Here is a 14,401-nt window from a genome sequence, read left to right on the forward strand (position 1 = left end):
CAGATGATACTTCTAGCTTTCACAACAACACAATATGATGTCTCGGAGGCTAAACTGACAGTAAGAAGCCTTGCCAAACAGAAGGCTTTCCTACTGCAAAGTGGTGTAACAAGAAGCACATGGCTTTGCAAGGAGCACTCTGCTTCACAGAAAGGAGCTCTAAATTATTTCCAAAAGTAAGAGAAGCCCCATAATCTAGCACTTGATGATCCTCCTGTGCCAAGATGGGAATGAACTTTTCAAGCAACAAAGACAGAAATCGCAGCACACGTGTGAGGTAAGGTCTGTAGGTGGATTCAAGGAGATCAGGAAAAGTCCATTTTCTTCCACGATCAATTTCAAAGATCTCAGTGGGACGTACTCTATACACACATCACCTTAATCGCTGATGTAAGCCTCGTATTATGTCGTAAAAGGTGAATGGTACAAATGTCAAGAAGGTGCCAGAAGCGCCAGAGCATTTAGGAGTCTTCTTTGGCTTTCTCTACAATTTTCATTCGTCCAACAGTTGACCATTTCTATTCACAAACTGTTTTCTGGAACTGGGGTGGAGAGTGCACTGGGTGTAGGGGAAATGCCCTGCTAGGCAGGGAGGGCCAGATTGAAACCCAACTGGGAAGTACATAAAGGTTGTCTTCGGGGTCTCTATATCTCCTTCTTCATTTCCCCCCTTCCCCTCCCTCAGGACTGACTCTCCCTGCCCAGATCCAGCCCTCTATCTCCATGCTCCATGCCAAGGCTCAAGAAGCACTGCTCTGTATGTCTCCCTTTCCCTCTCATCAGATCTAGTGCCAGTGGCCAACAGTACGTGGGGGTGTTAGACACGCAGGAAAGTGTAGGTTACAGAAGGAGTGGGCAGGTGCCCAGAAGGTGGCCACAGGGTCTGCATTGAGTTTTGGCTTCAGGAACTGCTGCTTTGGATGATTTAAAATAAAGTGGCATCAAACGATCCCAGAGATTCCCATTGTTTCCAGCATGAAGTTGTAAGACTGGATAAAATCTAGGTAGCAAAGCCCCATATGATGCCCAAATGAAGGTATCCGTAAGTCATCAGTTGGAGGATTAAAACTTGCATATACAAAACAACAACAACAAAAACTTGCATACCCATATTATTTCAGAAAGAAATAAGCCAACGAGAGTAAATAGCTAAGCAAAGCAAGCAATACCAGGGACAGGAGCTGGGCCAAACACCAGGTAGGTGGTAAACTAAACAGTGTCAACACTACATAAAAACTTAGAAATGTGTACAAAATAGCACAACTGTATTTACTGCAGCAATGTTTATAATGGCAAAAAAAAAAAAAAAAAGCTGTAATTAAGTAAAGGCCCATCAAAGAAATGGTTGAACAATTCAGACAATGTCCTCACTCAAAGAATGAGTTAGACCTCTCCTAGCTGACCTGGAGGTATTTCACAGCATTTTGGAAAGTAAAAACGCAAGACACAGAGAAGTATTTGTATATATAGGTATCCCAACTTTTAAAATTATGCTAATTTTTTAAAGTGAGGTTTTTTGTTTTTGTTTTTAATTTGAGAGAGAGAGAGAGAGAGAGAGAGAGAGAGAGAGAGATAGTGTGAGCCGGGGAGAGGGGCAGGGGCAGAGGGAGAAAGAGAGAGAATCCCAAGCAGGCTCCACACTCAGCACAGGGCCCCATGTGGGGCTCGATCCCACGACCCTGGGATCATGACCCAAGCCGAAACCAAAAGTTGGACACTCAACCAGCTGAGCCACCCAGGTTCCCCCTAACTTTGTTTAAATAGGGGGAAAAAGCTTATCTATGTGGATATTGGAGGGGACGTATTATTTTAAAAGATTATTAGAGGATAGAAGAAGGTATAAAATCTATCCTCTGGTTGTTAAGACTAGCTAGTTGGTGTTGGGCTGGAAGGGTCAAGCCAATAATTAGATGAAAGTAGGCCTCTTTCAAAGTCTTTATAATTTTTAACATAAAATGCTCTGCTGTTTATGTAAAATTATACATATAAGCCTGTGTGTGCGTGGGTATCTCCCTCTCTGTGTATGTATGTGTGTGTGCGTATATCTATCTACCTATCTACCTACCCATCTCTACCTATGTACCTACCTACATCTATCGAGAGCTGTCTGTCTATCTATCTACCTACCTATCTATCTATCTATCTATCTACAGAGAGCTGTTAAAGATTGGTTTCCAAACTTATGGTGGTTATCTTGCCCAGGGGCGGGGGGGATTCCTGGTGATTTTTTTCTTCCTTGTATGTTTTTCTTTTGTTTGAATGTTTACAAGAACCAGGTTTTACTTATATAATAAGAAAAGAGCAGCAACACTACCACACCCATGTACCTTCAGTGCCTCTCTCATTTCTCACTTCGAACCCCGATGTTTCCTTCAAGTCAGGCCCTTCCTCCCTGGCCCCTCCACAGCAAGTCCGTTCAGGCTCTCATCGTCCCTGATGACTCTGTGTAGGCCCCTGCCTCTGTCTCTCCCCTCTCCAGCCAGTCCTCCGCGTGGAAGCCACAGTGATCTCTACAGAACGCTTCTCTGTCCGTGATACTGCCCTGCCTGGACCTCTTCTAGGGCTGCTCAGCACCCCAGGGGCAGTTCTCGGCCAAGGCGTGCAGTGTAATCTCCAGTACCACCCTGCACAACCATACGCACCTCCCTCTGCTCCTCTGCACAGCCTGCAGCTCCTGGCCCTCCTTTCATTCCTCCTAGTGCTTCCCTTGTCCCGCCAATGTATGCCCGTCCCTGAAGACGCACTCAAACCGTGTTTCCTTCTGCAGCCACTCCTGTGTCTCTCCTGGTTTCCCACAGCACTCTGTACCTACTCTATTAGACCACCGATCACTGCTTTTCATAATTTGTTTTCTCTCTCTCCCTCCCTAGAGTGTGAGCTGTTGGAAGGCAGGACTACATCTTCAATGTCTTTACCAAATGAATAAATGAAATCAATGAATGAATGAATCTATAAAAGCAAAAGAGTAAATATAAATGCGGGTCAACCATGTAAAATGCCTGTATAAACAATGAACAAAGCTGTAAAGTAAGTATTTTAAAGTTTTTTTTTTTTCTTTTCCAACTTGAGCCACTTTTTTAAATTACTGCCAGTAATTCAGCCAGTGAATAATTCATATTCAAGTTACCAAAAGTTAACTACTGTTTCAATCCCTAGAAAACGAAACAGAGAAGTCAGAAAGGAAGCCATTTTTCCCTTTTTAAGTAAAATAAGAAGTTTGATACTGTTCTTCCCACCAGGCTAGTTCTAGAAACAGCATCTCTCCCCCATAAAACACAGCCCAGCTGTGTGGCTACTTACTGGAGTTGAGGAGGACCATGGCCTTGACACAGAGATACTCTTTGTGTTGGAGTTTTAACTCACGGAACCTTGAAGTCGTTGCCAAGAGCATGTCGAAGATTTCCAGAATTCCTTCTACACATTTCCCCTCATCCCTACAAAAGTTTGTTTGGAAATTTAAGAAACATGCAGCACTAGGCAACCAGCAAAAGCAATGAGTATTTTCTTGTTAACCTCAAATTTCATCTTGAACACCCTTTAACTCTGACAAACCGGTAATGAAAGCACATCCAGTGGTATAAAATTACTAGAATAATCTTCACATAGAGAGGATAGGGAACTTCTATAAATTCCGACAGCAAACATTTGAATGAATGCTACTGAGACAAAAGTGTGCATTAGAAATACATTTTCCTTCTACCTGCGCACCAAATGTTTCCTTAACAGACTGCCGTTTCTGTTGATCATTTTCCTTCCTAGACCCTGTCGGCCAACCAGCCCTAGTTACGACACACGTTGCTAAAATGCGACCTTCCGTGATCCCATCAGAAGACTTTGAAGGGCTAATGAGGAAGACTGAATGATACTGAAACAATCCTTCACACGGGAGGGCTTAACTCACTTCCTGGAGGTCATGTAAGAAACTGGTGGGGCAACTAAGAGACATTTAACGTAACTTGAAAAAAAGCCAAAGAAATCACAATGCGAGAAGACAGGTTAGAATCAGGAAAGGAAGGTAGAAATGGAAATATGCACATTTTTGACTTGCCAAAGATTATTTTTAAGCAAAGGTTTTAGACAAACTTCAAACCATATAATCAAAATTCTTTTGAACATTCATAGAAATGAATTTTTATATGCATACTTTTGAAGGAAGTTACCTGAACTGTATCTGGAAAATACCAGCTTCAGTTCACTCCAGCCAGACACACATTATTCTGCCTCACTGCTCCCCCCAAAATCTTCTATTATCATCAGCCATAGTCATTGGAAGCCCTTGACAAGCAGTTAGATGATTTTCCCATGAAACTTCATTTGCTTAACACCTGCAGAGCATGATGAAGGGGAGCCTGGCAGAGGTGGGTGTCTGCGGGTTTCATCCTTAGTCTCCCACGCAGCCCCTGAAGGGAACCTGAGATCTTCAGAGAACTGACTGTTCCCTCTCCTCCTCCCCCCAACCCCAAGCCAGGACGTTTCCAGTGATGGCGGTGGCTGGAGAAAGGGCCTCTGCGGAATCGAAATGGAGCACCGATGGCGGTGAGTCTTTCCCATTGGGTTCTGTGAGAGGACAGCAGCTGGCCAGGATCCTGCATTCCACAGCATCCAAACCCTCGCAGACTCACCTGCACAAAGCTACAAGCAAGCCAACTGCAAGTTGCAAACAAATATGGTAACTTCTGCAACCACCTGAGGCTTTCCGAACATGCACAGGTTAAGTGATAAAACGCCAGTGCCTCCTAGAAATCACTCATAGGGAAAGGCCACCTTGGAGAATCAGCCCTGGGCAAAGGGTGCCCAAACCGGTAGGAAACCTCCAAATCTCCCCTCCTCCCACCTCCCCTGCTCTGGGCTTTCCCAGGCAGCCAGCTGCAAGTGTCCAGTAAGGACAATGCATGCTTTGCACGTAGTGAAATACCTATTCCCTGAAGGCCCTTCATGCCACATAATCAAATCACTATGCTTGGGGACAATTATTGGAAATCGTAATTGTTGGGCTTGAGGTGAGCTGATGCTGAATAAAACTGGTTCTAAAATGTCTTGGGGGGTCAGGGGCACCTGGCTGGCTCAGTCTTTACAGCATGTTACACATTTGTAATGACTATTTTAATGATCATTTCTTTATTTTTAACAAGGAGAGTGCACGTGCATGAGTGGGAGAGAGGCAGAGAGAAAGGGAAAAAGAGAATCCCAAGCAGGCTCCCCTTCAGCATGGAGCCCAAAGCGGGGCTCAATCTCATAAACTTGAGATCACAACCTGAGCTGGTATCACGAGTTGGACACTTAACCGACTGGGCCCCCCCGGTGCCCTGAGCATGTGACTTTTTTTTTAAGTTTATTTATTTTGACGGGAGAAGGGCAGAGGATGAGAAGGAAAGAGAAAGAATCCCAAGCAGGCTCTGCACTATCAGCGCAGAGCCCAAAGACAGGTTCAAACTCACAAATCTCGAGATCATGACCTGAGCCAAAATCAAGATGACTCACCGACTAAGCCACCCAGGCGCCCCAGAGCACGTGACTCTTGATATCAGGGTTGTAAGTTCATGCCCCACGTTGGGTGTAGATATTACTTTAAAAAAAAATCTTTGCAGGGGCACCTGGGTGGCTCAGTCAGTTAAGGGTCCGACTTCGGCTCAGGTCATGATCTTGCGGTTTGTGAGTTCGAGCCCTGCATCGGGCTCTGTGCTGACAGCTCAGAGCCTGGAGCCTGGAGCCTGCTTCAGATTCTGTGTCTCCTTCTCTCTCTGCCCCTCCCCACTGTGCTCTGTCTCTATCAAAAATAAAAAAAAAATTTTTTTTTAAATCTTTACAAAACTAAATAAATAGGGGCACCTGGGTGGCTCATTCGATTAAGTGACCAGCTGTGGCTCAGGTCATGATATCGCAGTTCGTGGGTTCAAGCCCCATGTCGGGCTCTGTACTGACAGCTCAGAGCCTGGATCCTGCTTTGGATCCTGGGTCCCCCTCGCTCTCTGCTCCTCCCCCACTTGCACTCTGTCTCTGTCTCAAAAAATGAATAAACATTAAAAAATAAAATAAAATGAAACTAACAAACTAAATAAACAAAACAAAATATCTCTGGGGACAAAAACAAAAAGCCCCCCAAGTCCTTCATTGATTAACAGTTTGGCTCTTCTCTTTGAGACCCAGTCAGAGGTGGGGTCATGCACATGTAGAGGCATGCATACTCACACCACTCCCCAAACAGTATGATAAGAGGATTCATCTGAAATCAAAACCATTTTGTTCAGAGGTTGCCACGTGTACCTAAAAACACATCCCTAAGTATTGAAACTAGTATAATTTCCTCATTAAAATGCATGCCATTTTTTTAAAGTTTATTTTGAGTGAGAAAGCGAGAGAGAGAGAGAGAGAGCGAGCGAGCAGGGGAGGGGCAGAGAAGGGGAGAGAGAGAGAATGCCAAGCAGTCCCAATGCGGGGCTCAAATTCATGAACTGTGAGATCCTGACCTGAGCTGAAACCAAGATGCTTAACTGACTGAACCACTCAGGCATCCCAAAATGCTTGCCATTTTAAACACAAACTCATATTTCAAAAATGGAGGGAGGGGCACTTAGGTGGCTCAGTCAGTTAAGCATCTTACTCTTGATTTCAGCTTGGGTCATGATCTCAGGGTTTGTGGGATCGAGTCCCACATCAGGCTCCATGCTGACAGCTTGAAGCCTGCTTGTGATTCTCTCTCTCTCCCTCTCTCTCTGCTCCTCTCCCACTCATGCTCTTTTTCTCTCAAAATAAATAAATAAACTTTTTTAAAAAATGGAGGGAGAGTTTATATTCTAGAGCATCCTAAACCCTGAGAAATGCTATAACTCACTGTGATCAGAACATGTATACCTCATGGAAAAAGTGAATCTCTGAATGAATTTTAAAGAATCAGGTTTGATTGCTTTTATTAAATAGATGTGACAGCCAGCCATTTCATTCAAGGGGTGGCATGGTTAGAATATTTGTATTCACTTCACAGGCTGGAGAAACCAGACAATTTTTGTAGACAATAAATGAGAAATACAGGAAATATGAGACAACACCTCATAAATGACACCCTACTAAAGCTCTGCCTTAAAATGAGTCTTACAGAGGAAGGACTTTTAAATAATAAGTTAATGAGATCTATTACTCTTATTTTATCACTATGGAATGAACTGAACTGGGGGTAAGGAATTAGGATGGGGGACACCTGGGTGGCTCAGTCTGCTGGGCATCTGACTTCGGCTCAGGTCATGATCTCACGGTTTGTGGGATCAACCCCTGCATCAGGCTCTGTGCAGACAGCTCAGAGCCCGGAGCCTGCTTCAGATTCTGTGTCTCCTTCTCTCTCTGCCCCTCCCCTGCACACGCTCTGTTTTTCTCCATCTCTCAAAAATGAATAAATGTTAAAAAAAAATCTAAAAAACAAACAAACAAAAAAGAAATTAGGATGGGATTAAAAGATTTGAATTAAAAAGAGAGAACAGGACACCCGGGTGGCTCAATCAGTTAAGCATCTGACTTCAGCTCATGTCATGATCTCAGTTTGTGAGTCTGAGTCCCGAATCAGATAAGCTTGAGCCCCACTTCAGGTAAGCACGAACCCCACTTTGGGGGAACACAAGCCCCAATTCAAGGGAGCCCTGCTTCTCTCTCTCTCTCTCTCTCTCTCTCTCTCTCTCCCCCCTCCTTCTACCCCTCGTGGGATTTTCTCTCTCTCTCACCCTCTCTCTTTACCCCTTGCTCACTTACACGCTTTTTCTCTCTCAAAAAAAAAAAAAAAAAAAAGAGAGAGAGAGAAAGAACATATGATTTGAATGTTAAAATACTGAAACAATCTATCAGTCAAACCAACCCACTCATAAAAACTTACTTTTGCACACCATTTGCCCATAAACTAGGGCTAAGTAAAGGTAAAATTAGTAACTACATGTGGAATGTCTTATTGTGTGATAACCACTCCTTTATAAAAGAAAAAGATTCTATTTGATCCCAAGGACAAAATGTTGAATGAGTGGACCTGGCTTTGGGTGCACCATTTTGTACCCACGTTCGTATCTGGTGACCATAGTTTACTTCTGTGTCAGGGTAACAGGTTGGGGGCTTAAAGCTTAACACATGGAGAAGACTTAAATATTGAACAGAAATGAAAATTACGTGCGTACCAAAGGGAGATGAAATTTTTAAAGTGAAGATTCTTTGGGTATCTTAAAGTCGACATACAAAGAACTAATATGAATACAGACTCAGTACACGCACAATGATACGAGTGCACAGAAATCCATACGCATCCACAATGAGGGACATGCCCAGATCCAAACTCCCTCTGGTTTTTAAAAAAATTTTTTTCATGTTTATTTTTGAGAGAGAGAGACAGAGTGCAAGCAGAGGAGGGGCAGACAGAGAGAGGGAGGCAGAGGAGGGGCAGACAGAGAGAGGGAGACACAGAATACAAAGCAGGTTCCAGGCTCTGAGCTGTCAGCACAGAGCCTGACGCGGGGCTCGAACTCACGAACCGTCAGATCATGACCTGAGCTGAAGTCGGATGCTTAACCGACTGAGCCACCCAGGCCCCCCTGATTTTTAAATAATACTTAACATTAGACCGTTTCCTGTTGATGCCAAGGACATGACATGTCTTAGCAGATACGATTTTTCCAGCAAATAAAAACTCACATTCTGTGGTAGATCCTCACATGAATTTGTGACTCTAGTAGTTACCAAGAGAACTACCTTGTTAGAAATAAGCTGAGATAACCGGCTCTTCCTCTCATCCTCAATAGGCCTAAGTTTTCTCACTGCAGAAGCCTCAACAAGAATAAAGGGAAACAGGAATTGTTGCCTCAGTCTCCACAAGTGGGCTAATTTAGTTATATTCACAGCTTTAATGGTCACACCACCACGTGAAGGCACTCTGATAGGACAGTCTGCCAAAAGAGAGCGATTTTTAAGCGGTGTGCAAATTATTTATTCATGTTGCAGAAAAACCTCATAATAGAACTTCTTTGTGACGCATCACCTCTGACTTTGAATAAAAAACGTTTCAAGCATATTTGAAGCGACAACTCCTCCAGAAACATACCCATCACATAAAACAATATTTATCTGTAATAATAGACGCACAAAAGAATTGAACTATCTTATCTTAGACTTGAAATTCTAGACCTCACAAAGTTTATGTGTTAACAATATTAGAGGTTGCAACAAAAAATAACCACCACAGGCACTACAAAAACAAACAAAAAATGCTTGCTCACTGTGAACGCATTTACGATTCCAAAGGCGCCTCTCCTCTACTCAAATATACTAGATTTGTGTGCTGGGCAACACAATACTTTCAAATATTTATAAAAAGTAATGTGAGTCTATTAAAAATCATTTGTAACAAAAATTACTTCTTGTTTTCCTTCGATTACTTAACCGAAAGGTAGGCCTAAAATTTGTCCAGGATTCGTGTCAGTTTACAGTAAATTCCACCCACAGAAATCAAAGAACTCACACAAAGAGGAGAGGTGGTTATACTAAAAACCAGGAACGAAACAGTCACTGCACATAAACATTAAACGCGGCATCAATGTAGAAATCAGGACAAAAGGCAACCACAACCCAATCCCGGTGTCTGCAAATGTATTGATTCAAGGCGTGAAACTTCTTCCTAGCGCTAACTTCTAGGAGAAGTGTGTGTGCGTGCATGTGTGTGTGTGGCTTCATCTGAACGCCAAGAGGAACATAATGAGTAAATGAACGATAGTGACGGCTCAGCAGGGGGCTTGGCTTTCCAGCCTGCCTTGCCAGATGGTGTCCTCTGTGACAGGAAGAGGAGGAGGTTTCTGAAGTGGGCAGAGAGTAGAATGGAGTTGTCCCAAGATAAAAGAATCAAGTAGAAAGTCACTTTGCCTCTCAGCCTCCTCCTCTTTCCCTTTTCAGTTCTCTGTCCCTCTGAGGGGCATGACCCATTGTACAGGTAACTACTGTCAGAGTTAAGAGCATGGACTTGACAGCCAGCCCCTACATCCAGCTCTACCACTTACTACCCTGTCACCCTGTCACCGCAGGCAAATTACCTGACACCCCCCCCCCATTTCCATATCTGAAGGATAAGGTTAATAACGGCACTTACCCATAAAGGGCCATGAAGATAAAATGAGTTAACACATCAAATGCTTAAGATGGGGATGGATATATACAAGCCAATAAGTTGACTGTTTCGATTGTTACTGAAGGGTCTCGGCTTCCAGAACCTACCTTCTTCTATGGTTTCCAGAACCTACCTTCTTCTATGGTTTAACACCAGGGCTTGCTCCTGCTCTTCCCAAAGGCTCTGTTCTCCACTAAAACAGTGCTTTGTCAACGGTGTCATGCAGAACAAGAGGCAGAGTGGGTGCTAACAACTTAGGGGTATCACTTTTCATGTGTGTAACACGTGCACGGGGGTCTCCTGATGATCTAAACAGGCAGTTCCAAGAGTTGGGGGCAGACATTTTCCATTCATATAATGGCTCCTTCCACACTGTGCACCGAGTCAAACGCGACTGAACATTCTACATTAGAACTTTCTCAAAATAAGGAACGTGGAAATCCATTTCCATGGAGAGATTTTCAACCTGTGCTCAAATGTATTCCAAGAAAGTGTCCCACTTTTCCTACTAACATTTTTAGTGTTGTATATTCTGGTTTTTCCTCCATGAACAGTTCACCTGAGACAATTAAAAATTGGTTCCTTTTCTGCGCCATCTTTAAAAGAAAACAAGGCGCAATCGAGTGACGGCATTGGCGCTATCATTCCCCAATTTCTATTACCTTTCGTTTGGCTTTAATAACCATTCCTTCCACTGCTACTGTCAAAAATGCTATAGAGCATACAGTTACAGTCAAAGCACATTAAAATAAACTGCAGATCTGTAAGAATTTTATCACCTGTCCAGGAAGAGATAGGCATGGTCCCCACAAGTGGAAAGAACAGCAGGGCAACTTAAAATTATAAACTGAAAATGGAATTTCTAATGCTGAAAAATCTTAAGTTGACCTGCACACTTACTAGCCACATATTCTGCAAGATACGGGCTCTTATAGTCTGACCTGTAAATGTCACCCCACTGCGGGTAAGGATAAGTCACAGGACACTGAATCCTAGTACCCATGCTCTCCTTCTTGGGCTCTTGACCTGGTGAGGGAGCTCATGACATGATCATCCTCTTGACTGACCTTTCAGGTGTGAGGTGTGAGGCAGCGCCCGGGACTCAGACAAGTCGGGAGGAGAAACGGGATGCATTTTTCTCTCACCTGTCCAGGATGAGGTCTGGAGCAAAGATGAGCTTGCCGGGGTGGTCAATGGAGCGCCACATGAGCCCCACCATCAGCACCTCCATCCAGCAGCTCTCCAGGAGCCGCACTTGGTCATACAGGCTGAGCTCCACAAAGCCTGGGGAAAGCAAGAGGCTGTGAGAAACACCCACCCTCCTCCTCGGCTCCCAGTGTCTGTGAAAACAAAAGAGCAAGTTTTCACAAGCTACGAAAACACCCACGACACAGAGAAAACAACCAACGTTTTAAAGCTGCGGCTACACGCTGACCTAAGGAAGGAAACTCTGAACTCTGCGTGTGCAACTCACAACGTCCGGCCTTGGACTCCTTCTACAGACTTAATACACGTCATCGAAGATTATAAAGGACAGTTACCTGGGCTCACAGCTCCCCCCCGCCCCACCCCCCCAGACAGATGCCAGGGAAGAACAGAAAGCTGGAACAGATCGTTTTTAGTTATATATTTTTTAAAGTCCTCTGCACTGAGCTGAGATCCAGAAAGCCCTACCTGGGATTTTCTTGGCCCAACCGATCATGTGCACCAGCTCCTTGTCGGCCAGCTTGGTCAGGGACATCATCATGGAGGCCTCGGTGAAGGGGGTGCTGGGGCGGCTCACCAGCACGTGCGGCGGCTCCGCCTCCAGGAGCGTGAGCACCAGCTGCTCGGGGCTCAGGGCGCTCAGCAGCAGCTCCTTCACGCGGGTCACGTGGCCCCCGGCTTTCTTGGCTTTGCTGGCGCAGCGCAGCGGCTCCTCGGAGCTCTTCTGCCTTCGCACGACACGGTAGCCACACCTTTCCCTCCGGGAGCCTAAACCGGAGAGACGATCACACAGTGCTTTCCCGAGGCTTCGCCAACCCGGCGTTCGAGGCGCCCGAGTCGCCGGGGCAAGAGTGAGGCCGTGACGCCGTGGTTAAGACCCGCGCCTGTCCCCACAGCGTGTCTTAGAACAGAAGCCTGACTTACTTCCTGGAACCTGTGGGGCGTGTACCAGAGATGGTTACATTTGTGACTATATTAGCAAGAGCAAAACGGGACGTTTCAGGGACAGTAGCCCAAATGAACGTAAGGTCTCCCATTTCAAGATTACCTACGGAGACGAAATCGATTTCTCTTTTAAAGAGTGTTGACGGGGCGCCTAGATGGTTCAGTGGGTTCGGTGTCTGACTTGATTTTAGCTCTGGTCATAATTTCCTGTTTCGTGGGATCGAGCCCTGCATTGGGCTCCACACTGACAGCACCAAGCCTGCTTGGAGCTGACTCTCTCTCTCTCTCTCTCTCTCTCTCTCTCTCTCTCTCTCTCTCTCTCTGTCGTCTCTCCCTGCCCCTCCCTCGCTCATTCGTGTGCTCGCTCATCTCTGTCTCTCTCTCAAAATAAATAAAACTTAAAAAAAAAAAAAGGGTGCTGACATAACCTCAGTTTTCAAACCACAGAATTAGTTTTCTTCAGACAAAAGATAGGCAAAACTTAGGAACTGAATGAACACTGATGTTTCCAAACAGTTATCAAATAATACACTTTTATAATACATTCTGAAAATAGTCACATGTACTTGTGTGTGCTTACACATATACACATGCATTTTTATATATTTACACAAATAAATATATTTCAAGTAATAAATTTTTTTAAATCCTGAAAAATATAGAAAAGCACAAATTTTGGCATAAATTCTTTCAGTTTTCTTTTAATGCTATTTACTTTTGCATATTTCATATACAAAATTTAGATCACAGTGTGCATATACTATTTAAACCTTTTTCTTTTTATTAGAAAGGCATCATTTTACAATTTAAAAACCTATATTGCATTCTGTTTTATGAATATAGCATTATTTATCTAAAGTGTCCCTTGATGGAAATCTAGGTTGGTTCTAATTTCTTTGCTAGTGTTCATGTTACAATGAAAATGAGTACCTGTATCCAATTAGTCCCTTAAAATAAATTCAAAGAAGTCAAGTTGCTGAACCAAGGCATATACACATTTAAGATTATTTATAGATTACCCTCTAAAACTATTTTAAGATTTTATTTTTAAATAATCTCTACGTGGGGCTTAAACTCACAACCCTGAGATCAAGAGTCACATGCTCTACAGACTGAGTCAGCCAGGGGCCCCCTCCAAAACTATTTTATTGTTTTATTTTTTAAATGTTTATTTATATTGGGGGCACCTGGGTAGCTCAGTCGGTTAAGCATCTGACTTCGGCTCAGGTCATGATCTCATGCTTCATGAGTTCAAGCCCCACATCGGGCTCTGTGCTGACAGCTCAGAGCCTAGAGCCTGTTTTGGATTCTGTGTCTCCCTCTCTCTCTGCCCCTCCTCTTCTCCTGCTTTGTCTCGCTCTGTCTCTCAAAAATAAATAGATGTTAAAAAAATTTTTTTTAATGTTTATTTATTTTTGAGAGAAATAGAGTGTGAGTGGGGGAGGGGCAGAGAGAGAGGGAGACCCAGAATCCAAAGTAGGCTCCAGGCTCTGAGCTGTCAGTACAGAGCCTGACGCAGGGCTTGAACCCACAAACTGCGAGATCATGACCTGAGTCATAGTCGGACACTTAACCAACTGAACCATTCAGATGCCCCCTCCAAAACTATTTTAAAATTTATAATCCAAATGATACTTTAAGGGGCTTCCTATCTCCTCATAACACCATTGGACATTAAAAATAATTTCTAATCTTTGCTAATCTGACAAATGACTAACCAATCTCATTTCACTTTGTATTTTTTTAAATTACTAGCAAGGTTGACTAATACATTTGCCATACTTTATATTTCTTTTACTTGTATATTGCCTATTTATTTCTTTTGTTCTTCCCCCCACCCCCAGTAACCTATGAAGTTTATTTAGTAACTATAGATAATTTTTCTTGTATACCATATTTGCCTTGTTATATATCTTTTCACTTTACTCATAGTATCTCTCATCATAAGAAGCTTTAGTACACAGCCAAATTGGCCTTTTGTTTCACATCAAGATTATACCAATATTCTCTTATATCTTCTTTAAGCACTTTTGTGGTTCACATCTATTTGCAAGTTTATGTATGTTTGTATCAGGTCATATTATGTTCTTCAAACAGATGTATAATTTTCCCAGTAGCATTTATTGG

General features: G+C 43.5%; 1 protein-coding gene across 1 annotated transcript in view; it reads right to left on the bottom strand.

Annotated features, from left to right (window-relative positions):
* The window catches only part of ESR2 (estrogen receptor 2), a 73,028-nt gene that overhangs the window by 19,654 nt on the left and 38,973 nt on the right, over positions 1 to 14,401 (bottom strand). Inside the window, exons 5-7 of the mRNA XM_045060053.1 lie at positions 11,798 to 12,097; positions 11,269 to 11,407; positions 3,301 to 3,434 (exon numbers count right to left, since the gene is read on the bottom strand). Coding sequence (XP_044915988.1) covers positions 3,301 to 3,434; positions 11,269 to 11,407; positions 11,798 to 12,097 — 573 coding nt within the window. The remainder of the gene's footprint in view (positions 1 to 3,300; positions 3,435 to 11,268; positions 11,408 to 11,797; positions 12,098 to 14,401) is intronic.

The sequence above is a fragment of the Felis catus genome, chromosome B3 (assembly GCF_018350175.1).
Source record: "Felis catus isolate Fca126 chromosome B3, F.catus_Fca126_mat1.0, whole genome shotgun sequence".
NCBI lineage: Eukaryota > Metazoa > Chordata > Mammalia > Carnivora > Felidae > Felis > Felis catus.